The 21,223-nt window shown below is 45.2% G+C and overlaps 1 protein-coding gene across 1 annotated transcript in view; it reads left to right on the top strand.

Moving 5' to 3' along the window:
• The window catches only part of LOC103189462 (collagen alpha-1(XVIII) chain), a 68,504-nt gene that overhangs the window by 22,550 nt on the left and 24,731 nt on the right, over window positions 1-21,223 (top strand). The window contains exons 9-15 of the mRNA XM_007909874.2: window positions 1,021-1,092; window positions 7,153-7,188; window positions 7,509-7,559; window positions 9,919-10,023; window positions 13,347-13,391; window positions 18,379-18,441; window positions 19,612-19,719. Of these exons, the coding sequence (XP_007908065.2) occupies window positions 1,021-1,092; window positions 7,153-7,188; window positions 7,509-7,559; window positions 9,919-10,023; window positions 13,347-13,391; window positions 18,379-18,441; window positions 19,612-19,719 (480 nt within the window). The remainder of the gene's footprint in view (window positions 1-1,020; window positions 1,093-7,152; window positions 7,189-7,508; window positions 7,560-9,918; window positions 10,024-13,346; window positions 13,392-18,378; window positions 18,442-19,611; window positions 19,720-21,223) is intronic.

Below are 21,223 nucleotides of genomic sequence, written 5' to 3'. Positions count from 1 at the left end.
CTGCCTCATCAACAGCTCTTTGAGGGCAGAGAGAGAGAGAGATTGGGCATTCTATTCCACAGTGAAATTTCCGCGTGTAGGTGGTATACACATGTGGAACTCTGTCTGGTTGGATATTCTTAAGGACAGTCCTTGATTTCTGTATGTATCAGACATTCGGCTGATTGGAAAAAGAATCTGTGCCAGGGTTCAAATAAGATAATGAACTTGACCTCCAAACTCAGACTGGTGTTTTGTCTGAGTCCTTATCCATTACTCACTTTTTCTAAATTGAGTGGTTGAGGCTTCAGAGAACATTCAGTTCTTGAAATGTTCAATAATATTGACTGGTTAAAGTTCACTTCATTTAATACTATATCTGTCTGTATCCGGCATTTGCAGGTCCAGAACGGAGATTAGGAGGAACTTTTTCATACATAGAGAGTGGTGGACGTGTGGAATTCTCTGCCATAGTCGGTTGTTAGGGCATAAACCATGTGCACATTCAAGACCGGAAACATGATAAAGATAGAATAAAGTTGAGAGGGGGCAAAGCTGGGATATGGGACTGGGGATAGGATTCAGGATAGGATCCACTTGTGTGGAGTATAAACACCAGCCTGACTGGATTGGCTGAATAATCTGTTTCTGAGCTGTACCTTTCATGAATTTGAATACCTAAATATTCTTACATGTTAATGTTTAAATGTTTAATGTAAATTTAGATTAAATATTGCACTGACCTTCAAACCTGGGCAACCCACCTCTCTTTTGGGATGCTATTGGAAAAATATGCAGTGCGTTAACTGCCATTGTACAATGAAAAGGTAAATTAGAATACTAATCCTTGCAGGCAGGCTTCCACCAACTAAACCATATAGGAGGGGAATTACCAGTGTTTCAGAATATGATAGAACACGTGTTACTATACTAATGTTACTAATTTCACTGTACAGTTTGGAACGCTTTTGTCCCATGTTATTTCTGGATTATGGGGCTGCAATTCCTTCTGGTTCACTATTTCATATTTCTCAATTCTAGGGCCCAAAAGGTGATCTTGGTGTAGCAGGAACTGATCGGTTTCAAGGCCACCCTGGAGCTGTAGGACCCCAGGTCGGTCAAAACTAACACGTGATTGAAATGATGAAAACATCCATTTCCACACATAGTCATTGCACATTGCTAACAATCACAAAGTTCTTATGAAGGAAACCTGGAAATACTAAGACCAGTTGTATGTACCAAGATGAGGTTGACAAACTATGTGCACAACACAGACCATGGGATATGGTACATAGGTAGTTTGTGACATATGTGCAGCGATCGCCAGGAAGATGGAAGGCGAACTAGAGAGACTTTGGTCTTTTTTTCATCTAGCTTTCCTTATGTTCTTATGTAGAGCAGGATAACACCTGGGTCGTGCCCTCTGTATGGCTCAGTGTTACACAACATGATGCTTGATACTTGGCCACGGGGTGGGGCTAGGGGTCCATCACCTGGTTTCACATTAGCTTCTTACAGCTTCCGGTCAGTACATTTATAAATGAGTATCTGAGTTATGCAGATACTCATTTAGTGGAGTCCTGTAGCTCAGTGGTTAGACCACTCACCTCGCAAGCGAGCGACCTGGGTTCAATTCCCGGCAGAGTGAAACCTTGGGCAAGTTTCCTTACTCCACCCACCTGATAATAATCCCTCTAAAAAAATAATTTGGCCACTCATCCACGACTTTTTGTGGGACGCTGCTGTGCGTATTTGGCTGCCGCGTTTTGCCTTCAAAATAGTCAATTGACTTTACAGTATATTGCGTGAAGCGCTTTGAGACGTCTAGAAGATGTGAAAAGCGCTATATCAAATGCAAGGATTATTATTATAGGAACATACTTTTCCAATCTGTGTTCATTTAGCTGATCTCAGCATTGGAGATGCCAATGGGTTAATAACCCAAACAACTTGCATTTCTCTTTGACCGTGCCTTCAGCTCCCCTCTCGACTCTCTTCCCCCTCCTCGCTCCCTCCCTTCCCTCCCCTCACCCTGACCATTTCCCCCCTGCTCGGGTCATGACCCAACTGTGCAGTGCCTTGGGACGTCCTCCTGACGTGAAAGGCGCTTTATAAATGGAATCTTGTTGTTGTTGTTGTAGCACGAGAGGAATGGAACATGAGGGAAGGGGCAGATAGGAGGAAGATGACCAAAGAGGTAGATTATTTTATAAGGATTTTGAAAGCTGAGATGGAGGGTGTGAGCAGAGGGATTTAGCTCCAGAGCGAGGACAAAGTGAACTGGGAGGCACATGGAGCAGGCCTGAGTTAGCAGAACATAAAAACATAAGAATTAGGAGTAGGCCATTCGGCCCTTCGAGCCTGTCCCGCCATTCGATAATATCATGGCTGATCTTCAGACCTAACTCTAATTACCTGCCCTATCCCCATATCCTCTAATCCCTCTATTTTTTTTTAAATCTATCAGTCTCAGCCTTGAAGATGTTCAAGGACTGAGCATCTACAGCCTTCTGGGTGAAGAAATGTTTCCTCAACTCTGTAAAGAAGAGTGTCTTTTTATATATATGTATATCATGTATATGTATATGTATGAATACATATACATGACATTCTCTCCAGAAGAATCATTTTCTGATACTCATTAGTGAGGGTGAGTTTTGTAAATTCAGGTACTAACAACTGGTGCAAATGGAACTGAACTGCAGAAGAATGAAAAAGTAGCCAAACAGGTGTTGCAGGGGAGAAAATTGGCTAAAGTCATAAAAAAAGGTTTTGTACAAAAAAGTTGGAGAATAATAACAATAATAATTCTTGCATTTGATATAGCGCCTTATCACATTTTCTAGACATCTCAAAAGCGCTTCACAGAATATACTGTAAAGTAAATTGATTATATGAATTGACTATTGACCGAATCCCTGACTGTCCAGCGCCTTGGGACATCCTCTCGACATGAAAGGCGCTTTATAAATATAATTTTGTATTGTTTTGTGGGCGAATGGAAGAGATCAATCCTAATATTATTTTCTGTGGGGTGAAATTAATAGACTTTCAGAGTGTCACAAGATCACAATATTGGTTTTGATAAAGAAGCCCGTTCAATCTCATCCCTTCAGAACACCCACCCTACCATCCCCCATCACAGCATCAAGCTGCTTTTTAAATTAGTCGAGCGTCCTGGGTTCAACCACTTTTTCTGGCAACCTGTTCATTACAACAACAACAACAACAAGATTCCATTTATTGAGCGCCTTTCACGTCGGGAGGATGTCCCAAGGCGCTGTACAGTTGGGTCAGGACCCGAGCATTGGGGGGAAATGGTAAGGGTGAGGGGAGGGAAGGGAGGGAGCGAGGAGGGGGTAGAGAGTCGAGAGGGGAGCTGAAGGCACGGTCAAAGAGAAAGGTCTTCAGACCGGCCTTGAAGGAGGAAAGGGAGGAGGCAAGGCAAAGGCACTGGGGGATAGAGTTCCAGAGCCTAGGGGCTGAGAGGCTGAAGGCCCGGCCACCGATAGTAGGGCGGTTGGGGCGGGGGATGTGGAGCAGACCGGAGCCAGAGGAACGGAGGGTACGGGCGGGTAGGTAGGGGGATAGTAGGTCGGAGAGGTAGGAGGGAGCGAGGCCGTGAATGGCCTTGTAGGTGAGGGTGAGGATCTTGAATTCGATCCTCTGGGGGATGGGGAGCCAGTGGAGGCGAGCGAGGGTGGGAGTGATGTGGTCGCGGTGCCTGGTGCGGGACAGTACACGAGCTGCAGAGTTCTGAATGACCTGCAGCTTGTGGAGGGAGGTGCCGGGAAGGCCGGCGAGGAGAGAGTTCCCATAGTCCAGCCTTGAGGTGATAAAGGCGTGGACCAGGGTTTCAGCAGCGTGAGGGGTGAGGTAATGCCGTAGTCTGGCGACATTCCGGAGGTGATGGAAGGCGGTGCCAGTTGTGGCGCGGATATGGGGGAGAAAGGACAGCTCAGGGTCGAACAGAACCCCGAGGTTCCTGACTGGCTTTGAGAGGTGGAGAGTGCAGCCTTGGATGCTGATGCTGTCAGCGCCTGAGGTGCGGAGGCGCTGACGTGAGCCAATCAGGAGGGCCTCAGTTTTGCGCACGTTGAGCTGGAGAAAGTTATCTCTCGTCCAGGACTCGATGTCGGACAGGCAGCTGTCAGGACATCGGTGGTCGTGGAGTTGAGGGTAGAGGAGGAAAGGTAGAGTTGGGTGTCATCCGCATACATGTGGAAGTTAACCCCATGTCTGCGGATGATGTCACCAAGGGGGAGCATATAGAGGGTGAAGAGGAGGGGACCGAGGACAGAGCCTTGAGGGACACCGCACGAGACAGTGCGGGGGCCGGAGGAAAAACATTTGTTGAGACAAAGTGAAGACGGTGGGAGAGGTACGATCTAAACCACTCAAGGACAGGGCCTTGAAGGTTTAGGTGGGAGAACAAGCGGTGGAGTAGGATAGTGTGGTCGACCGTATCGAATGCTGCCGATAGGTCGAGGAGGACGAGGAGGCAGAGGGAGCCCTGGTCACAGATGGTCAGGATGTCATTGGTGACCTTGACCAGGGCAGTTTCTGTGCTATGGGCAGCACGGAAACCCGACTGAAGGGGTTCGAATAGTGAATGGGTGGAGAGGAAAGAGCGCAGCTGGGAGGCGACAACTCGTTCCAGGACCTTGGATAGGAAGGGGAGGTTGGAGATGGGCCGGTAGCTTGATAGCTGCGACGCATCAAGGGAGGGTTTTTTTTAAGGTGGGAGTGATGGTGGCAGTTTTTAAGGGAATGGGAACAGAGCCAGAGGAGAGGGACAGGTTGACGATGTCTGTGATATGTGGGGCAAGGAGGTGGAGCTGGGAGATAAGGAGTGGAGTGGGGATGGGGTCAAGGGAGCAGGTGGTGGTTTCAGGGAGAGGATGAGTTTGGTGACAGAGGGTGGGGAAACGGGTACGAAGGTGTGTAGGGGAGGATGGGTAGGAGTCGGAGTGTGGGAGGGAAGGGGGGGGTGGTGGGTGGATGTTGGAGGGGAAGTGACCGCGGAGCGGATTCCCTTGATCTTGGATTCAAGGAAATCCAGCATCTCCTCGCAGTGAAGGTTGGAGGAGATGACCTGCGCGGGGTGGCAGGGGGGACGGAGGAGTTGGGATGTGGTTGAGAACAGTAGCCTGGGGTTGTCCTTCGCTTCCAGGATTATCCTGGAGTAGAAGGATGATTTGGCCGAGGCTAGAGTGGAGCGGTAGATTTTGAAGAGGTCCAGCCAGATTTGTCGGTGGACCGTTAGGCCAGATTTGACCAGGTGCGTTCAGCGGCCCGCACCTGGCTCTTCAGTGAGCGGAGGTGGGTGGTGTACCAGGGGGAGGAGCGAGAGTAGGAGACAGTACGGGAGGTGATAGGGGCAAGAGTGTCAAGTGTGGAGGAGAGGGTGTTGTGGAGGAGGGTGAGAGCAGAAGAGGGGTCGGTGAGGGTTGAAGGCCAGAGGGAGAGGAGTTCAGAGGACTCCAAGGCAGCGGTTAGGGATTGAGGGGGTAACTTCTTCCAAGGGCGGTAGAAGATGGTGGTGGGTCTGGTGGAGGTGGGGAGGGGGGTGGAGGTGGTGAAGGAGATGAAGTAGTGGTCGGAGATGGTGATGGTGACATCCGAGACACTGAGGCCCCGGGTGATCACTAAGTCGAATGGGTGGCCGTGGCTGTGAGTGGGGGAGTTGATGTGGAGGGAGAGGTTGAGTGAGGAGAGCAGGGAAGAGAAATCTGAGGAGATTGAGCAGGAGGGGGTGAAGTGCAGGTTAAAGTCGCCCAGGATGATGAGGCGATCAGAGCAGAGGCAGAGAGATGTGAGAAGTGTTGAGATATCAGAGATAAAGGTGGGAGAGGTTTTAGGGGGCCGGTAGAGGAGGAGGATTTTAAGTGAGAGGAAGGAGGGGTGGGAGAGGGTGAGGTGCTCAAAAGAGGGGAAAGAGCCAGAGGAGTAGGGGGATAGGGCAAGTGGTGTCCTTGAGATAAGAGCAACACCACCGCCACGGCGGTTGGGGCGAGGGATGTGGTGGGAGGTGTAGCCTCCGTGAGGGGGAAGGTGTCGCCGGGGGTGAGCCAGATTTCCGTTAAGGCCATGATATCAACGTTCTCATCAATGATGAGATCATTGATGACCAGGGCCTTGTTACAGAGGGAGTGGATATTTTGTAGTCCGATGTGGAGGGAGCGGTTGACAGAAGGGTGTGCGGGGAGGGAGGGGGGTCCAGGTTGTGAGGCAGGGGTCGGGGAAATGGGGATAAGGGAGGAGAGGTTGGCTCCCTGGGTCTGTGTCCGGGGTGGCTGGCGAGTGTGGTGGGGAATGGGGCAGTCGGTGTGGCTGCTGCTGGACAGCCAACGCCGAGTGCCACGGTGAGCCCGGCGGAGGATTCCCAGGCTGGAGCAGAGGGAGGTTGTGGGAGGGTCAAGTGGGGATAGAAGGCGAGAGGGACGCGGAGAGAGAGGAGGAGAGAGCGGGAGAGATGGAGAGGGGGGAGGGCTTGGGGGTAGAGAGGAGGGAGGAGGGAGGGAGCTCGGGTCATAGCGGCAGCCATATTGCGCACGCGGGGACCGGGATCGAGCGGTCAGGTGGACGGACACATTATCCCATGGGCTGGGGCAGCCAACCTAACAGGACCATGGTGGGCTTTGAGCCCTGGGGGGAGCGCAGAGGATTTTTTTTTTTTTTGTTGCGTGCGCACACTTCTGAAAACTACCACTATGACGTCAGCGGTTCCCCCGCTCCGCCCCCATCCGTTCCCTCCTCAGCCCCACACGCTGCACACCCCCCACACGCGAGCTGTACTCACTCCCCGCGTCGAGTTAAATACCTGAGAGGTAGGCCCGGCTCCTTCCCGCGCTGTCCTGGCGCCGCTCCCTGTCTTACCCTCTGAGTAAAGAAATACTTCCTGGTGCCTGTCCTGAAATTGCCCTTTACAACTCTAAACTTATGTTCGCTTGTTCTTCTGTTTTGATGCCACCAAAGTATTGATCTGGGTTTACATTTTTAATCCCATTTAAATCTTATACATTTATGAGGTGAATCGTCGTCTCACAAGATTGAATTCAGTGTGTGCAATGTGATACATTATCACATTCGAAAATGTTGCCACCTTTCCTCCTGTCTATTTTACTATTTTATTTTACATTCCCAGCTACTCACATTTCTTTCTCCTAGGGCCCGAAAGGAGAGATGGGTCATCCAGGTTTACAGGTCAGTATAATGATGGCAACAACTAGAATGGGGCAAACAGCAAGGTCTCAGGCCCGGCCATTGTGCAGAGGTCAGTAAGGGGCAGATCAGAACATTATCTACTGGTTTCAGAGGTGGTTTCATGTCCCACTTTCCACCCTATTTTGTGGTAACAATTTCAGGCAGGAGAAGACCATCATCATATCTAAAACAGGCATTCAACTTCCTAAGGATTCCTTCTATGTGTTTGTTTTGTTCCATATGCTTTATATTTTTTTCTCTGAAATGACTCTGTCATTTTTCTAAATGAACAATCTGTTGCTTGGTTTCCTCCTGTCCAGGGAGAAGTTGGAAAACCAGGACCTCCAGGCTTTGATGATTCCAGTCAAAAGGTAATTGGTTTCTTTTGTATGTAAAACTTGCATAAATCGTATCTTTTCTTCCACGAAATATACGGTCACTTCACTTTGCAGTAAATTCTGTGAAGCGCTTTGAGACGTCTCAAAGACATGATAAAGTGCTATATCAAATGCAAGGATTATTATTATTGATTAAATTGGATTTTGTAAGACATACAGATTGCCTGCAACTTGGACTTTGTGTTCATTATATTAAATGTTATGGTCCTGTATGATCCGATTTATGTGAGTTTTACTGTATGAAGAATGGTAGTTACAAAGTTTTGATTCTTTCCAATAGTTAGAATCATAAAGATTTACAGTACAGAAGAATGCTATCTGGACCTTTAAGTCTGCACTGGTTCTCAGAAAAAGCTGTTCATTCAATCCCACTGCGCCTCTCTTTCCCCATACCCCCTGCAAGCCTCTATCTCTTTTTATTGGTCAGCCGGGTGTCCCACATATATATGGAAATTCCAGAGATGTTTATTGGAATGGAATGTGCACTTTCTCCCTAGAGGGAAGTATTCTTTTGCCTAATTATGAAGTATTTTAGGCACAGGTTGGCAACAGCCAAGGCTTGGGGACCTCAGAGGGGTAATTGCCCCTACCCTCTGGAACTCCATCGCACGGTTCCTACACCTCGCCCCCTCCCTTGCCTCCTTCAAGACCCATCTCAAGATCCTTCTCTTCGACCGTGTCTTCAGTCAACCTCCTACCCCTACCCTCCCTCCACCCCTCCTGATTCCAACCACCAGCTCGGGTGTGGATCCCTGACTGTCCAGCCCCTTTGGATGTCCTTCTACAACTGTAATTTGTTGTTGCTGGAGTCTAACCAGTTAAAACCACATAGATTTCCAGATAGGGCACTGTCTGGCAAGCTTTCTTACTTCTTGTCCAGTTAGCATGATCCTACCTGTGAGGGCTTTGGCTTGTAGGGATAATGGGAACTGAATGGGAAGAATCCCTGTCCCCAGCGTCCATCTGGTCTGGTCTGCCCTTCCAAGTCCTGTTGATGAGCCAGGCTGGCAGCACTGGTGGTGTTAGGCACAGCAACCCATGCAATTGCCTGGGGCTTCAGGCAGCGAAGCCAGCTCCTGCTATCATGAAAACCCATTGAACCTAATCTGCTCCTGGTGGGGGTGGGGTGGGTGCTCACGGTAATGGACACCTCACTGTAACCAATCCAAAGTTGCTCCGCCCCACACCAGCTGCCCCCAACCACAGCCACACCACCTGGGCGGGTTACTTGGGTACCTGCTGGCCAATGTTGCCAGATTAGGCAGGTTCACGTGGGCTTATGTTGTTCTATGCATCAAAAAAATGCCGGTGGGGTTTGGGTGGGGGTTGCGGATGCCTAATTATTAAATGTTTAAATTAAATCTGCAAAACCTTTTTTTTCCTTGGAAGACCTTTTCTTACACAGTTTCAACCTAAATTGACCACTCTGCTACCCATAGAAGGCAATGCATTATATTGGGCTTCTTTTGGGCTAGTGTTTGGTTGACTTGTGCTACAAGCATATCTTAATTTCTGGCCACCCTGCGGCTAACAGCACGAGTAGGGGCCCCAGAGTCGAGTTCTGCATGGGGCCCCTGGGGGCAAATCCCGGCCTTGCTGGTTGTGCTGTCATCAGCAATGCCCTTGAGTACAGCGGACTCGTGTAGCTCAGGAACTGGACTAATGAGACCATTACTGGCTCAATTCTGACGCGTCACCTTGGAACCATTTCAGCACTTACCTCCCCACCAACCCCCACCCCGAGGAAGATAGTGATTAGTTGCACCCACCCTCATCTGGCTCCACTGGCTCCCCATTCCTCAGAGGATCAAGTTCCAAATTCTCATCCTCACCTTCAAGGCCCTCCATAACCTTGTCCCCTCTTACCTCTCCAACCCACTAACCCCTTATCAATCTGTCCGCTCCCTCCGCACAGCAGGCTCCGGCCCGCTCCATGTCCCCCACCCTCTCGCCCCACCAATGGTGGTCGGGCCTTCAGCCTCTCTGCCCCTATTCTCTAGAACTCCATCTGACATTCCCTTCACCTCGCTCTCTTTTTCTTCCTTCAAGGCATACCTCAAGACCCTCCCGCCCCCCCGCTCGGGTCCTAATCCATGACTATTCAGCGCCTTGGGACATGCTCCTGACGTGAAAGGCGCTTTATAAATGTAATTTTGTATTGTATTATATTGTTTATATACCTATCTATGAAACGCAGAATAAAATCCTCTTCTACCACCTTACTTGGCACCACATCCCAGCAATGCTCTGTGTGGAAAATAAAATCTCTTAAGATCTCCTTTTGCTCTTCTTCATGTTAAGTTAATGCAATAATTTTCTTCATTTTTCCCAGGGTGAAAAGGGTGACATTGGACCTCAAGGGCAATCGGGTCCAGTCGGGCCCCCAGGACCTCCTGGGATGCCTGGTGATCAAGGAGCTTCATGCACATCTTGCGAAGTAAGTTTTAAAGAGAAATTCCAGGTTTTGTTTCATTGATAAATCTCAATGAAGGGTCAATTTCTAATGCAGAATGATCTGTAAAGATAGAAACAAAAATTGAGGAGAATTAATTTTAGCAAATGGGGTATAATGCAAGGATTATGATAGGAGCCCATATTTATCCAACACTTTTGAAAGATGTTAATGGATTTAGTATTAAAGGCTTTAGCTGAAAATCACCCACTTGGTTTGTTTAGGGGCGGAGGGGATAATGCTTAGCTGATTAAATTACAGCAAGTGCACATTCTGGCATTCCCAAGTCTTGGCTCTTGTCAACCTGTGCGTAATACGTTCTGTAAATAATAATAATAGCTGATCCACTTTATACATTAGAATATACAGCACAGAAACAGGCTATTCGGCCCAACTGGTCTATGCCGGTGTTTATGCTCGATATGAGCCTCCTCCTGCCCTTCCTCAACTGAGCCTTCAAGCATAACCTTCTATTCCTTTCTTCCTCACGTACCTATCTAGCTTCCCCTATGCTATTTGCCTCAACAACTCCTTGTGGCATGTTCCACATTCCCACTACTCTCTGTGTGAAGGAATTTCTTCTAATTTCCCTTCACTTCTTGTTAATAATTCCTTCCAGGTCCAACCCTCCTACCTGCTCAAAATCTAGTGTTTTTATCCCCTTGTGCGTGTACTCTCACACTCACAAAATACACATTCTTACAAATAATGAGTTTTCATGTAAATCAGGCCCTCTTCAGACAACAACAACATGCTTTAACTGAGACGGTGAGATAGTCTTGCTACCTGTGGGGTGTAAATGACTGAAACAATACCATGCAAACATGAGGGCAACATTCTAACAGGCATTGAGTCTCCATTCAAACGAGTATTCAATCGAGTTTACCGGTTCCCTGGTCACTGTGGCCATGGTCATGACGTCACCACTGCCACAGTGGACACATGTCAGTATGTGCACAGCAATGTCACATCTACAACCATGGAGTGGGTGACCAATTTTATTTTGAGGCATGTTAACCAGGACACGAAGAGAAACTCCCTTCTCTTTTTGATTTGCACCATGGGATCTTTAACATTCACCTGGACAAGCAGATAGGACCTCAGTTTTATCGTCTCATCTGAAGCACGGAACCACTGACAATGCATTACATTGGAGAGTCAGTCCAGACTATATGGGTTCCACATCCCGACATGGGGCTTGAATCCACAGCCTTCTGACTCAGAGGTGAGAGTGCTGCCAACCGAGCCAGCCTAATGCATGGGTGTATCTCTCTGACTTGTTTGGATTCTCACAAGAATGGTAATGGGTTTGTTTCCTTGTTGATCACATTTAGGAATGGGGGGAGTGGTAGAATACATTTTCTGATCAACAACGGTAGTGTTAGTTTCCTTTGCATAGTCTATCTCATCTGAGAGCAGTCAGACTTTCATGGGCTGAGCAGCATTTGGACAAAATATGATCCCCACCAAGAAAAGCAAAAGACTAAAAGAGAAAGCCGATTGAAGACAGAAAAATGCAAAATTATGAAAATAAATTATACAGAAGAAAAATGAATTTAAAGTTGCCAAAAATGTGAAGATTGACTAACAACAGTATTATATGCAATGTATTGTTGTGGCCTGGAATGCACTGCCTGAAAGTGGGGTGGAAGCAGATTGTAAAGTGAATTGACTGTATATTTGTGGGCGAACGCGGCAGCCAATTGCGCACAGCAATGTCCCACAAACAGTCGTAGATTGAAAATGAACAATTTTTATTATTGTTTTTGGTTTTGGAGGGATTATTATTAGGCTCTGTGTGGAGTAAGAAAACTTTCAAAAGGGAATTGGATAGGTACTTAAAAAGGAAAAAATATTAGGGCTGTGGGGTAAGAGCGAAGGAGTGGACTAGTTGGTAGATTTTTCAAAGAGTTGCCGAATGGCCTGCTTCTTTGCTGTAAGATTCTATGATTTTATGATATGTAGTCATTTTGTAAAATTATCTCCTAACAGAGTTGGTTTTACTGAAAGTTGAATTGTTTTAGAGTGCAGAGTCCATCCCTGGTATTTCTTGAATCCCATTTTGCAGGTGATTCAAGAACAGTTTTAACAAAGTTTCATGTACAAAATACACAGTTACTACATTTTACAGTATATCCTTTGAAGCACTTTGAGACGTATGCCTGCAGTGAAAGGTTAAATGCAAGAATGCATATTAACCACAAGATTTATTATCAAAGAAAGCTGCTGGGATAGACTTCCACCTGACTAGAATTACACAATAACAACAAAACTACATTTCCAAAGCGCCTTTCACATCGGTAGGATGTTCCAAGGTGATGAACAGTCAGGGATCAGGACCCAAGAGTGTGGGTCAGGGTTGAGATGAAGGAGCGCAGAGGATGTAGGAGGGAAGCTGAAGGCACGGTCAAAAAATAGGGTGTTGAGTTGTGCCTTGAAGGAGGCAAGAGAGGGAGCGAGGTGAAGGGATTGTGAGATGGAGTTCCAAAGAGTGGGGACAGAGAGGCTGAAAGCCCGGCCGATGATGGTAGGGCGGGTCGGGTGGGAGACCTGGAGCAGGCCGGAACCTGGTGAGTGGAGAGAATGGACACTTTGATAGGGGATCAGCAGGTCAGAGATGCAGGAGGGGGCAAGGCTGTGGAGGGCCTTGAAAGCGAGGACAAGGAATTTGGATTCTATGAGGGATGTGGAGCCAGTGGAGCCGGGTGAGGGTGAGGATTCACGGAGCCTGGTGTGGGAGAGGACATGAGCTGCAGAGTTCTGGATGATCTGTAGCTTGTGGAGGGAAGAATTGGGGAGGCCGACAAAGGGGGGAGTTTCCGTAGTCGAGCCTTGAGGTGATGAGTGGGTGTATTCTACCAACACATCAATAGAGTAAAACTGTCTCCTGATGATGTGACTGCAGCTTACATTCCCTATCAATAGGTGAATGGCCCAATGCTCATGAATTCTGCTTCACAATGATAGGAAGAGCTGACATTGAAGGATTAAAAAGTGACTGCACAAGCCAGTTATTATAAAGAATTGTGAGGCCCCAATTTCACGGTATGTACTCATACTGAAATTCAAGATCAAGCAATATTTACCCCCTGCATCACAGGGAGGAAGAAACTAGGAAAAATCATTGCAAAGCAGGGAGAGAAATAGTAGCTGGAAATTCCATACACTGTAATTTGGAAGAAAGATTATTTTCTCAGTGACAGTGTTTCACGAGTTGTGTTTGGTTAAGATTGTCCTGAGGCCATAGTGCATCAGTCCTCCCAGGAAAGTTGATTTTCTAACAACAAACTGTATGTTCTGAATTACAGGCTATCAAAGGTGATCAAGGTTCTCCAGGACTAACAGGTCCACAGGTAAATGATATTCTTGTTTAGATTTCTAATGTAATCTTTTCCGTTTCTATCTCTAGTTCTGTACTTTGTCACAGAGGCTAGCTTGTGGTGATAGTTCCATTATTGGCAAGTTCCTGATCTGATTCACACTCTTGAAGGACATCCATACCTCTGTTTACCTAGCAGGAAGTAGGAATCCGGTTGTTAGTCGATTGCCGGATCTCATTCCGGGGCTAATAATCCCTTTAAATTTCTTTAAAAAAAATTATAATACTAATTTGGTCACTCAATCCATAACTGTTTGTGGGACACTGCTGTGTGCAATTGGCTGCTGCGTTTCATCCATAAAATATACAGTCAATTCACTTTGCAGTATATTCTGAAGCACTTTGAGACGTCTCGAAGACGTGATAAGGTGCTATACCAAATGCAAGGATTATTATTGTTATAATACCAGTCTACCTGCTTGAAAAGGGTTAAAACTGTTCAACAGATTTTTATTGTGATATTCACAGCTCAGATTTTTTGGGGGATCGGCCAGGTGTCTGACTTGTGTGGAAACCCATCACCCTGCTTAAGAGTACCCAAACCAAACATAGTTCCATCCATCCTACCTGTACATGGAAATTCCCAAGATATTTATTGGAATGGAATGTGCACTCTCTCCCTCGAGGAACATCTCTGTCCTTCCTACCACACATCTGGTCCCTGACCAGGACTGTTTCCATCGCCACATTCCCTGCCTCTAACTGTACCTTACCCCAAATGAAACCAAATCACTTTGCCATTGAAAGCACTCTCTGGCAAACGTTCCCACTGCTTGTTAAGCTAGGACCATCCTAACTGTTAGGGCTTTGGGTTGCAGGCTTAACAGGAGCTGAGTGGGATGACTCCCTGCCCCCAACAACATAAAAACAACTTGCACTTATATAATGCCCTCCACGCAGGTTAGCTTCTCAGAGCACTTAACAGTGGCGGAGCCTGACTCCGAGCCAGTGGGAGGGAGTAGGTGGCCATAAGCAAGGTTGAAGAGGAAAGTTTTCAGGCGGTACTTGAAAGAGGGGAGGCAAAGGGATTGAGAGAGAGTGTTCCAGAGTTTTGGGGTGTAGTGGATAAAAGCATGACCACCAATGGTGGGGCGGAGGGTGCGAGGGATGAGTGACGGAGCAGAGAAGCCAGGTGATGGATTGGGGAGTGAGGTGGTAGGAAAGATAGGGAGGTGCTAGGCAGTGAATGGATTTGAACACCAAGTGACTAGTACCCCTTCTAAGTTCTTCTGATGTGCTAGGCTGGCTGTGCTGTCATTAGCAGTGCCCTGGAATGCTGCAGACTCCTCTGGCTCAGGAATTGGACAATCGAGGCTGCCACAGAGGGGTGGCTCGATTCTGACATTCAGTTGCCAAACATGTCATCTTGGAGCCAATTCAGCTCCAAGGAGACCCTGCTTACTACCCGCTCCCCAACCCACCCTCTCCCCCCAAACCCAAAAGAGGATACAATTAGGTAATCTTAAGAATGTCAACCAATTGTGAATATCAAAAGCCATTTAATTGATTGTATCAGCAAAACAACCGATTGTGATTTTGAAAGCCAACACGGTGAAAAAGCAAAATGCAATTTCTGAAAGCTTCTGAAAACCTGCCAAATTATTACTCTACAACAGGGGTGGGCAAAATACAGCCCACGGGCGATAACCAGCCTGCCAAATGATTCTATCCGGCCCATCATTGTGTCTAGCAATAGAAAAAAATTATAGTTCATTCAGTCCCAGAAAGTCGCACAAATTTCGCATTTGAATCTGACTGGGAACATCAGCCAATCACACTGTTTAGTTGTGTGCACGTTCCCTTAAGTGTTGAATCAGGCTGACATCAGAAATGTACAGATCAGCAAATTTTCAAATGTGCACGTAGCAACTGTGGCAATACCTTTCAGTGAAGAGAACGTTAATTTGAAATGAGTTTATCAAAGAAGCGGAAAGTGAACGCTGAAGGCTGAATATTCAACAAAGAATGGAATTCTAAATTTTTTTTACCAGTGTGGGTGGAAAAGCTGTGCGCTTAAGTTGCAAAGAAAGTGTGGCAGCGCTCAAAGACTGCAGCTTGAATCGCCATTTTGAGAGCAAATATGCTTGCAAATAAGAACATTTCTGCCAAAGAAAAAGGAAAGAAAGCTGATGTTTGAGTGCAAAAGGAGCAAAACATTTTCACAAAATAATTTGGGTCCCAGGATGAGATAACAAGAGTGAGTTTCATGATTGCACACAAAATCGCCAACAGCAAACCATTCTTTGAAGGAGAATTTATAAAGGAATGTATGGTTGACTCTGCCTCAAATTTAGGCCCAGAACAAAAAAAAACAGTTCGAGAACATTAGCTTGTCAAGGCGAACTATTGTGGGACGTGTCAAGGATATCTCTGAGAACCTGTATCTGCAGTTACAAAATAAAGTAGCAATTTTGCATGTTTTTCACTGGTACTCGATGAGAGTTGTGATGTCAAAGACACAGCCAAGTTGATAATTTTTATTCGAGGTATCACCAAACTTTTTGAACTCACAGAATTGGTATCAGAGACAATGTAGTCAATGAAAGATATGACAACTGGAGAAGACTTTGGAGGCAGTAAATAAGTATATTTTAAAATTAGGAGTGGAGTGGAAAAAATTGGTGAATATGACCACCGATGAAAACCCAAATCTGACAGGCAAAAATGTTGTGTTACTGAAAATAATTCAAGATCAAGTCACAGAAACAGAATATTGTTTTTTACACTGCATTATCCAAGACGTCCTCTGTAAGAGTGTTCTAAAACTAAGCAATGTCATGGACATAGTTTCAAAAGTGGTCAACTACATTCGAGCAAGAGGATTAAACCACAGGCAATTTGCAAGTCTGCTTGAGGAATTGGAATCCAAGCACACGGATGTTCTGTATCACATGAATGTAAGATGGCTTAGTTTAGGAAAGGTCTTGAAAAGAGTGAGAGCAGAGATTGATTGATTTTTGAGCATGAAACAAAAAGATTCGGATTTCCCACAGCTGAATGATGCGAATTGTCTCTCTGATTTCGCATTTGCCGTGGATATCATGGGCCACATGAATGAACTGAATCCAAACTGCAACGGAAGGGGGGCCTTTGTGCACGACTTGTATTGCAGTGTCAAGTCATTTATGATGAAAATGATGAAATTATTTATTTTATCGCATCAGATAGGAAACACCCACTTTCCAACTTTGCAGTAGATTACTGTTTGCGATCAAAGCCTTAAAAAGTATACTTTGTCACTGGTTGACTTACATGCTGAATTTTCTTGCCGATTCCAGGATTTCAATTTGATCAAAACTGACCTGTCTTCGGTCTCTTCACCTTTTCCTTTAATGTTGACAAAGCCCCATTTGACCTCCAACTTGAGCTTATTGACCTGCAATGTGATCCATTGCTTGCGGAGCAATTCAAATCAGTGCCGCTTCCCAGTTTTTACGCCTCTCTTAATGAATATACCTTTCCAAAAGTAAAGGCTCATGGCCGGAGGATGCTTGTACTGTTTGGATCAACATACACATGTGAGGAGACATTTTCTGTGATGAAATTCAATAAATCAATAAAGAGTAGGGAGGTTATGGTTAATCTATACAAAACACTGGTTAGGCCTCAGCTGGAGTACTGCGTCCAGTTCTGGGCACCTTACTTCAGGAAGAACATTAAGGCACTGGAAAGGGTTCAGAGGAAATTCATGAGAATGATACCAGGAATGGGGAACCTTAGCTATGAGGACAGTGGAGAAGTTAGGACTTTTCCCATTAGAGCAGAGAAGGTTATGCGGGGACCTGCTAGAGGTCTTCAAGATCATGAAAGGTTTCGACAGGCTGGATAGGGAAAAGCTGTTTCCGCTGGTAGGTGTGTCTGTGACCCGTGGTCAGAGTCTTAAGATATCTACCAAAAGAAGCAGAGGGGAGGTTAGAAGAAATTTTTTCACTCAGCGAGTTGTTCGAATTTGGAATGATCTGCCTGAAAGGGCAGTGAAGTCCGATTCGATAACAGCTTTTAAGAGAGAATTGGATAGGTATCTGGGAAGACGGGTTTGTAGGGTTATGGGGAGAAAGCTGGTGATTGGGGTTAGTGAAAGTGACTTGCTCTGTCAAAGAGCCGCACAGACTCGATGGGCCAAATGGCCTCCTGTGCCGTAACATTCTATGAATCTATGAAAATAAAATGGCCCGCCAGCCAAAATAGTTGCCCACCCCTGCTCTACAGGATAAATGACAAATTGTAAATGTATTGAGATATTTAGGGGTATGGTGAAAGGGAAGGGCATTCAGTTTAAAAGAGCTGCCAAGATCTAACAAACTAGTTGAACAGGTTTGATGGGCTGGATGGCCTCTTTATATTCCTGTTTTCCTATGTTTCTAATGTGGCTTGTGTAAGTAACTACACGACGTGAAAGGCGCTCTATAAATGGAATGTTGTTGTTGTTGTAACTAGCTATTTCTCCAGTAATCATCAGGTCCATTTATTAATTGTTATCAACTGTTTCCTCAGGTTCCCTTGGTTTCTTAGATATTTTGGTGCTCAGTTTTGGTATCCAAAGCAACTAAATGTAATACAATCATACAAATTAAATAATACTCATTTTTATAACAATTTGAGTGTTATGCACTAATGATTGTGGAGCAATGGGATTTACTGTACTTCAGTGATATATTTTTAAAATATGTTTGTTAAATATCCCAAGAGTTCCATGCCCTTCATGGTGGCACTGTGGGTGCTTTCCCAGTTTGAAATACTGGTTTATGTCCTAGTTATATTGTTGTGGGTGACTGATGCTGCTCCCAACAGTAAGAGGATTGAGAGTTGTGCTTCATACTCATTGGCCAATTGAGGAGAGTTCTGCATATGGACTATTGTCGTATATGAAGAAGATTGTTTAATCTGATTCTTTTTATTATGCTATTTAAAGAACAATGTTATATGGCTTACCATATTCTCTTCCTGTGTCCCAATTCTAGGGTATCTCCGGAATGCCTGGTCCTCCAGGAATACCAGGACCAATTGGACCATCAGCGCCAATGGTCAGTGTGATGTATTCTAAAGTCTTGATGGTTCATTAACATTGTTTTATAATTAAAGGGTTCTCAATCACAACTTTCCTCCTCTACAATGGTAAATTTACATCCAAACCGGTGACAGAGACAATTATTGAATCACATTGAAAATCACTATGAGATATTCCATACTTAGAAATAAATCTTTTTGGTCAGTTATGACTGTTCGCCACAGTTGGTGAGTTACTAGTCTTCACCACGATTAAGCAAAAGCCAAGCATCCTCCAACCACAAGGCAGTAGGGAAATGGAAAGCAAAAGACACTTGACATGTAGAATACTAGCTACTTACCACTTGTTTCTGAGTCAGAGCAGAATTGGCAAAGGAATCACGAGTTTCTCAGTGACAAGTGATACCTAATAACATTGCAATGCTCAGCAACAACAAACTGTTGTTTATTTGGTCTGTCTCAAAAGTTTAAAAAGATAGATAATTAGTTATATACTTTACACTTCAATTGGTTTATTTGCCAAATAGCTACCTTAATGAGTTTGCTGACCATATTGTGCTTCAATCACCTTTCTATGTAATCTATTTCCAAATTCAGAGAACCCCATTATAATGCCCCCAGTTTAGTGCTGCTTCATTTATAATGCTCGGGTCTTGTAAACCTGCACAATTGTAAGCAAATTGCATCTAGTTTCTGGTCCAAAAAAATGGCCAACTTTCAGGTCATCAGGTGGCTTCTAGCATCACTTCCTGTGTGCAGGAAGTGACTACTGACATTACTTTGTCCAGGAAGTGACACCAGCATTGACCTGAAAGTTGGCTGTTTTACACACTTTGCCTCTCGTAATCTTATGAGTTATTGGACCCAGAGGACTATAATAATAAAATAATAATGATCCTTGAAGTGACCAATTTATTGTTATTTACAACTGCATTATAACAAGTATTTTTGTGCCGACCGAGACTGAAAGGTTTAAGGTGTTTTAGGAGGGAGGGTGTGCATCACGCCTTGAAAACAAAACTTGTACAACAGTTTTAACAAAACAAGAAAGGTTTATTTTTAACAAGGAACCTCTACTTCTGTACTTCCGCCTTCGCCCAGCTGAAGTAATTTTTCAACAGAAACATTAGGCTACAGGTGCTGTGCTTGATACATGAATGTACTTTTTTTTTTCATCCGTGGATTAGGGCAAATGTGATGAGCAATGTTACTCCCAGCCAGGACTTCCTGGTCCTCCTGGCCCACCGGGACTATCTTGGTATGATGTGGAGAAGGGACACATTTTTGACAACAAGGTAAGTGTCTTCATCTAATCAATTTTATCTCATTTGTTAAATGTTCAGTTGTGTTCAAGCAATATACAAGGGATGTAAGGATATAGAATATCTTAAAAATTCATATTTATGTACACCTTTCACGTTCAGAGGATGTCCTGAAGTGCTTGAGTGTCATAGCTGGCTTATTAACTAAAATATAAGAGTTGCTAGACATAAAAAGACCAAGATCCATCCAGTTTGCCTTCCTGGCAGTCGCATGCACATATCAGGATCCAAACTATAAACTATATACTGTATCCTGAGATATTATTTCCTAACAGAAATCTATCTAATTTGTTCTTAGAAGAATCAACACTGTCTGCTTCCACTGTCTCCCTAGGGAGCCTGTTCAATACATTTACTAGTCACTCACTGAAATAGTGTGTCCGCAGATTTGTTCTGAATTTAACCCCCTTCAATCGCAGGCCGTGTCCTCTGGTTCTGCTGTTCAGTTCAAGATAAAACAGCTGGCCAATTCCCAAGTATGCTCAAATTCTCCTGTAACCTATCTGGTTCAGCTTTGCAGTCTACCACCTTTGGTATCTTTGCTGCAAATTTAGCCACTGTGTTTGTGACTCTTAACTCCAGATCATTTATGAAGATAATAATCCTTGCAGTTGATATAGCGCCTTATCACGTCTTCGAGACATCTCAAAGCGCTTCACAGAATATACTGTAAAGTGAATAGACTATGTTTTGTGGACGAAACGTGGTAGCCATTTGTGCACAACAGTGGTCCCACAAACTGTCATGGATTCATTATTATTATTATTTTGTGAAGGGATCAATACCTCCTGGAAAAGAGATCCCTCAATCGACTAACAACCCAGGTTCCTACATACTGCTAGGTAAACAGAAGCATGTGGAGTAAGGAAACTTCCCTAATGTTTCGCCCTGACGGGAATTAAACCCAGATCCTCTCACTTGCGAGGCGAGTGCTCTAACCACTGAGCTACAGGACTCCACATATATTAAATAAAAGAAGTCCAAGATATTAAATAAAAGAGGTCGCAATATCAAAATATGAAATAAATAGACAAGATGATTGTGTCTTCGTGGGTTGGGGGTTGATCTTTGCTCTCCTGAAGGTCCTTCAATTCATGTTCATAGAATCATAGAATTGTACAGCACAAAAAGAGGCCATTCGGCCCATCGATTGTGCCGGTTCTTTGAATAGAGCAATTAATGTCAGTCCCACTCCCCATAACCCTGCAAACCCGTCCTCCTCAAATACCCGTCCACCGCGTTTTTAAAAGTAGTTATCAAATCAGCCTCGACCACCCTTTCAGGCAATGCGTTCCAGATTCGAACAACTCGCTCCATGAAAAAATGTCTTCTCACCTCCCCTCTGTTTCGTTTAGGGACTATTTTGAATCTGTGACCTCGAGTCACCAACACACCCACCAGTGGAAACAGTTTTTCCCTTTCCAACCTATCAAATCCCCTCATGATTTTGAAGACGTCTATTAGGTCTCCTCCTAAC

The sequence above is a fragment of the Callorhinchus milii genome, unplaced genomic scaffold (genome assembly GCF_018977255.1).
Source record: "Callorhinchus milii isolate IMCB2004 unplaced genomic scaffold, IMCB_Cmil_1.0 Scaffold23, whole genome shotgun sequence".
Classification (NCBI taxonomy): domain Eukaryota; kingdom Metazoa; phylum Chordata; class Chondrichthyes; order Chimaeriformes; family Callorhinchidae; genus Callorhinchus; species Callorhinchus milii.
Note: the sequence above shows the minus strand (reverse complement) of the source record. Positions and strands in the feature narration are given on the sequence as shown.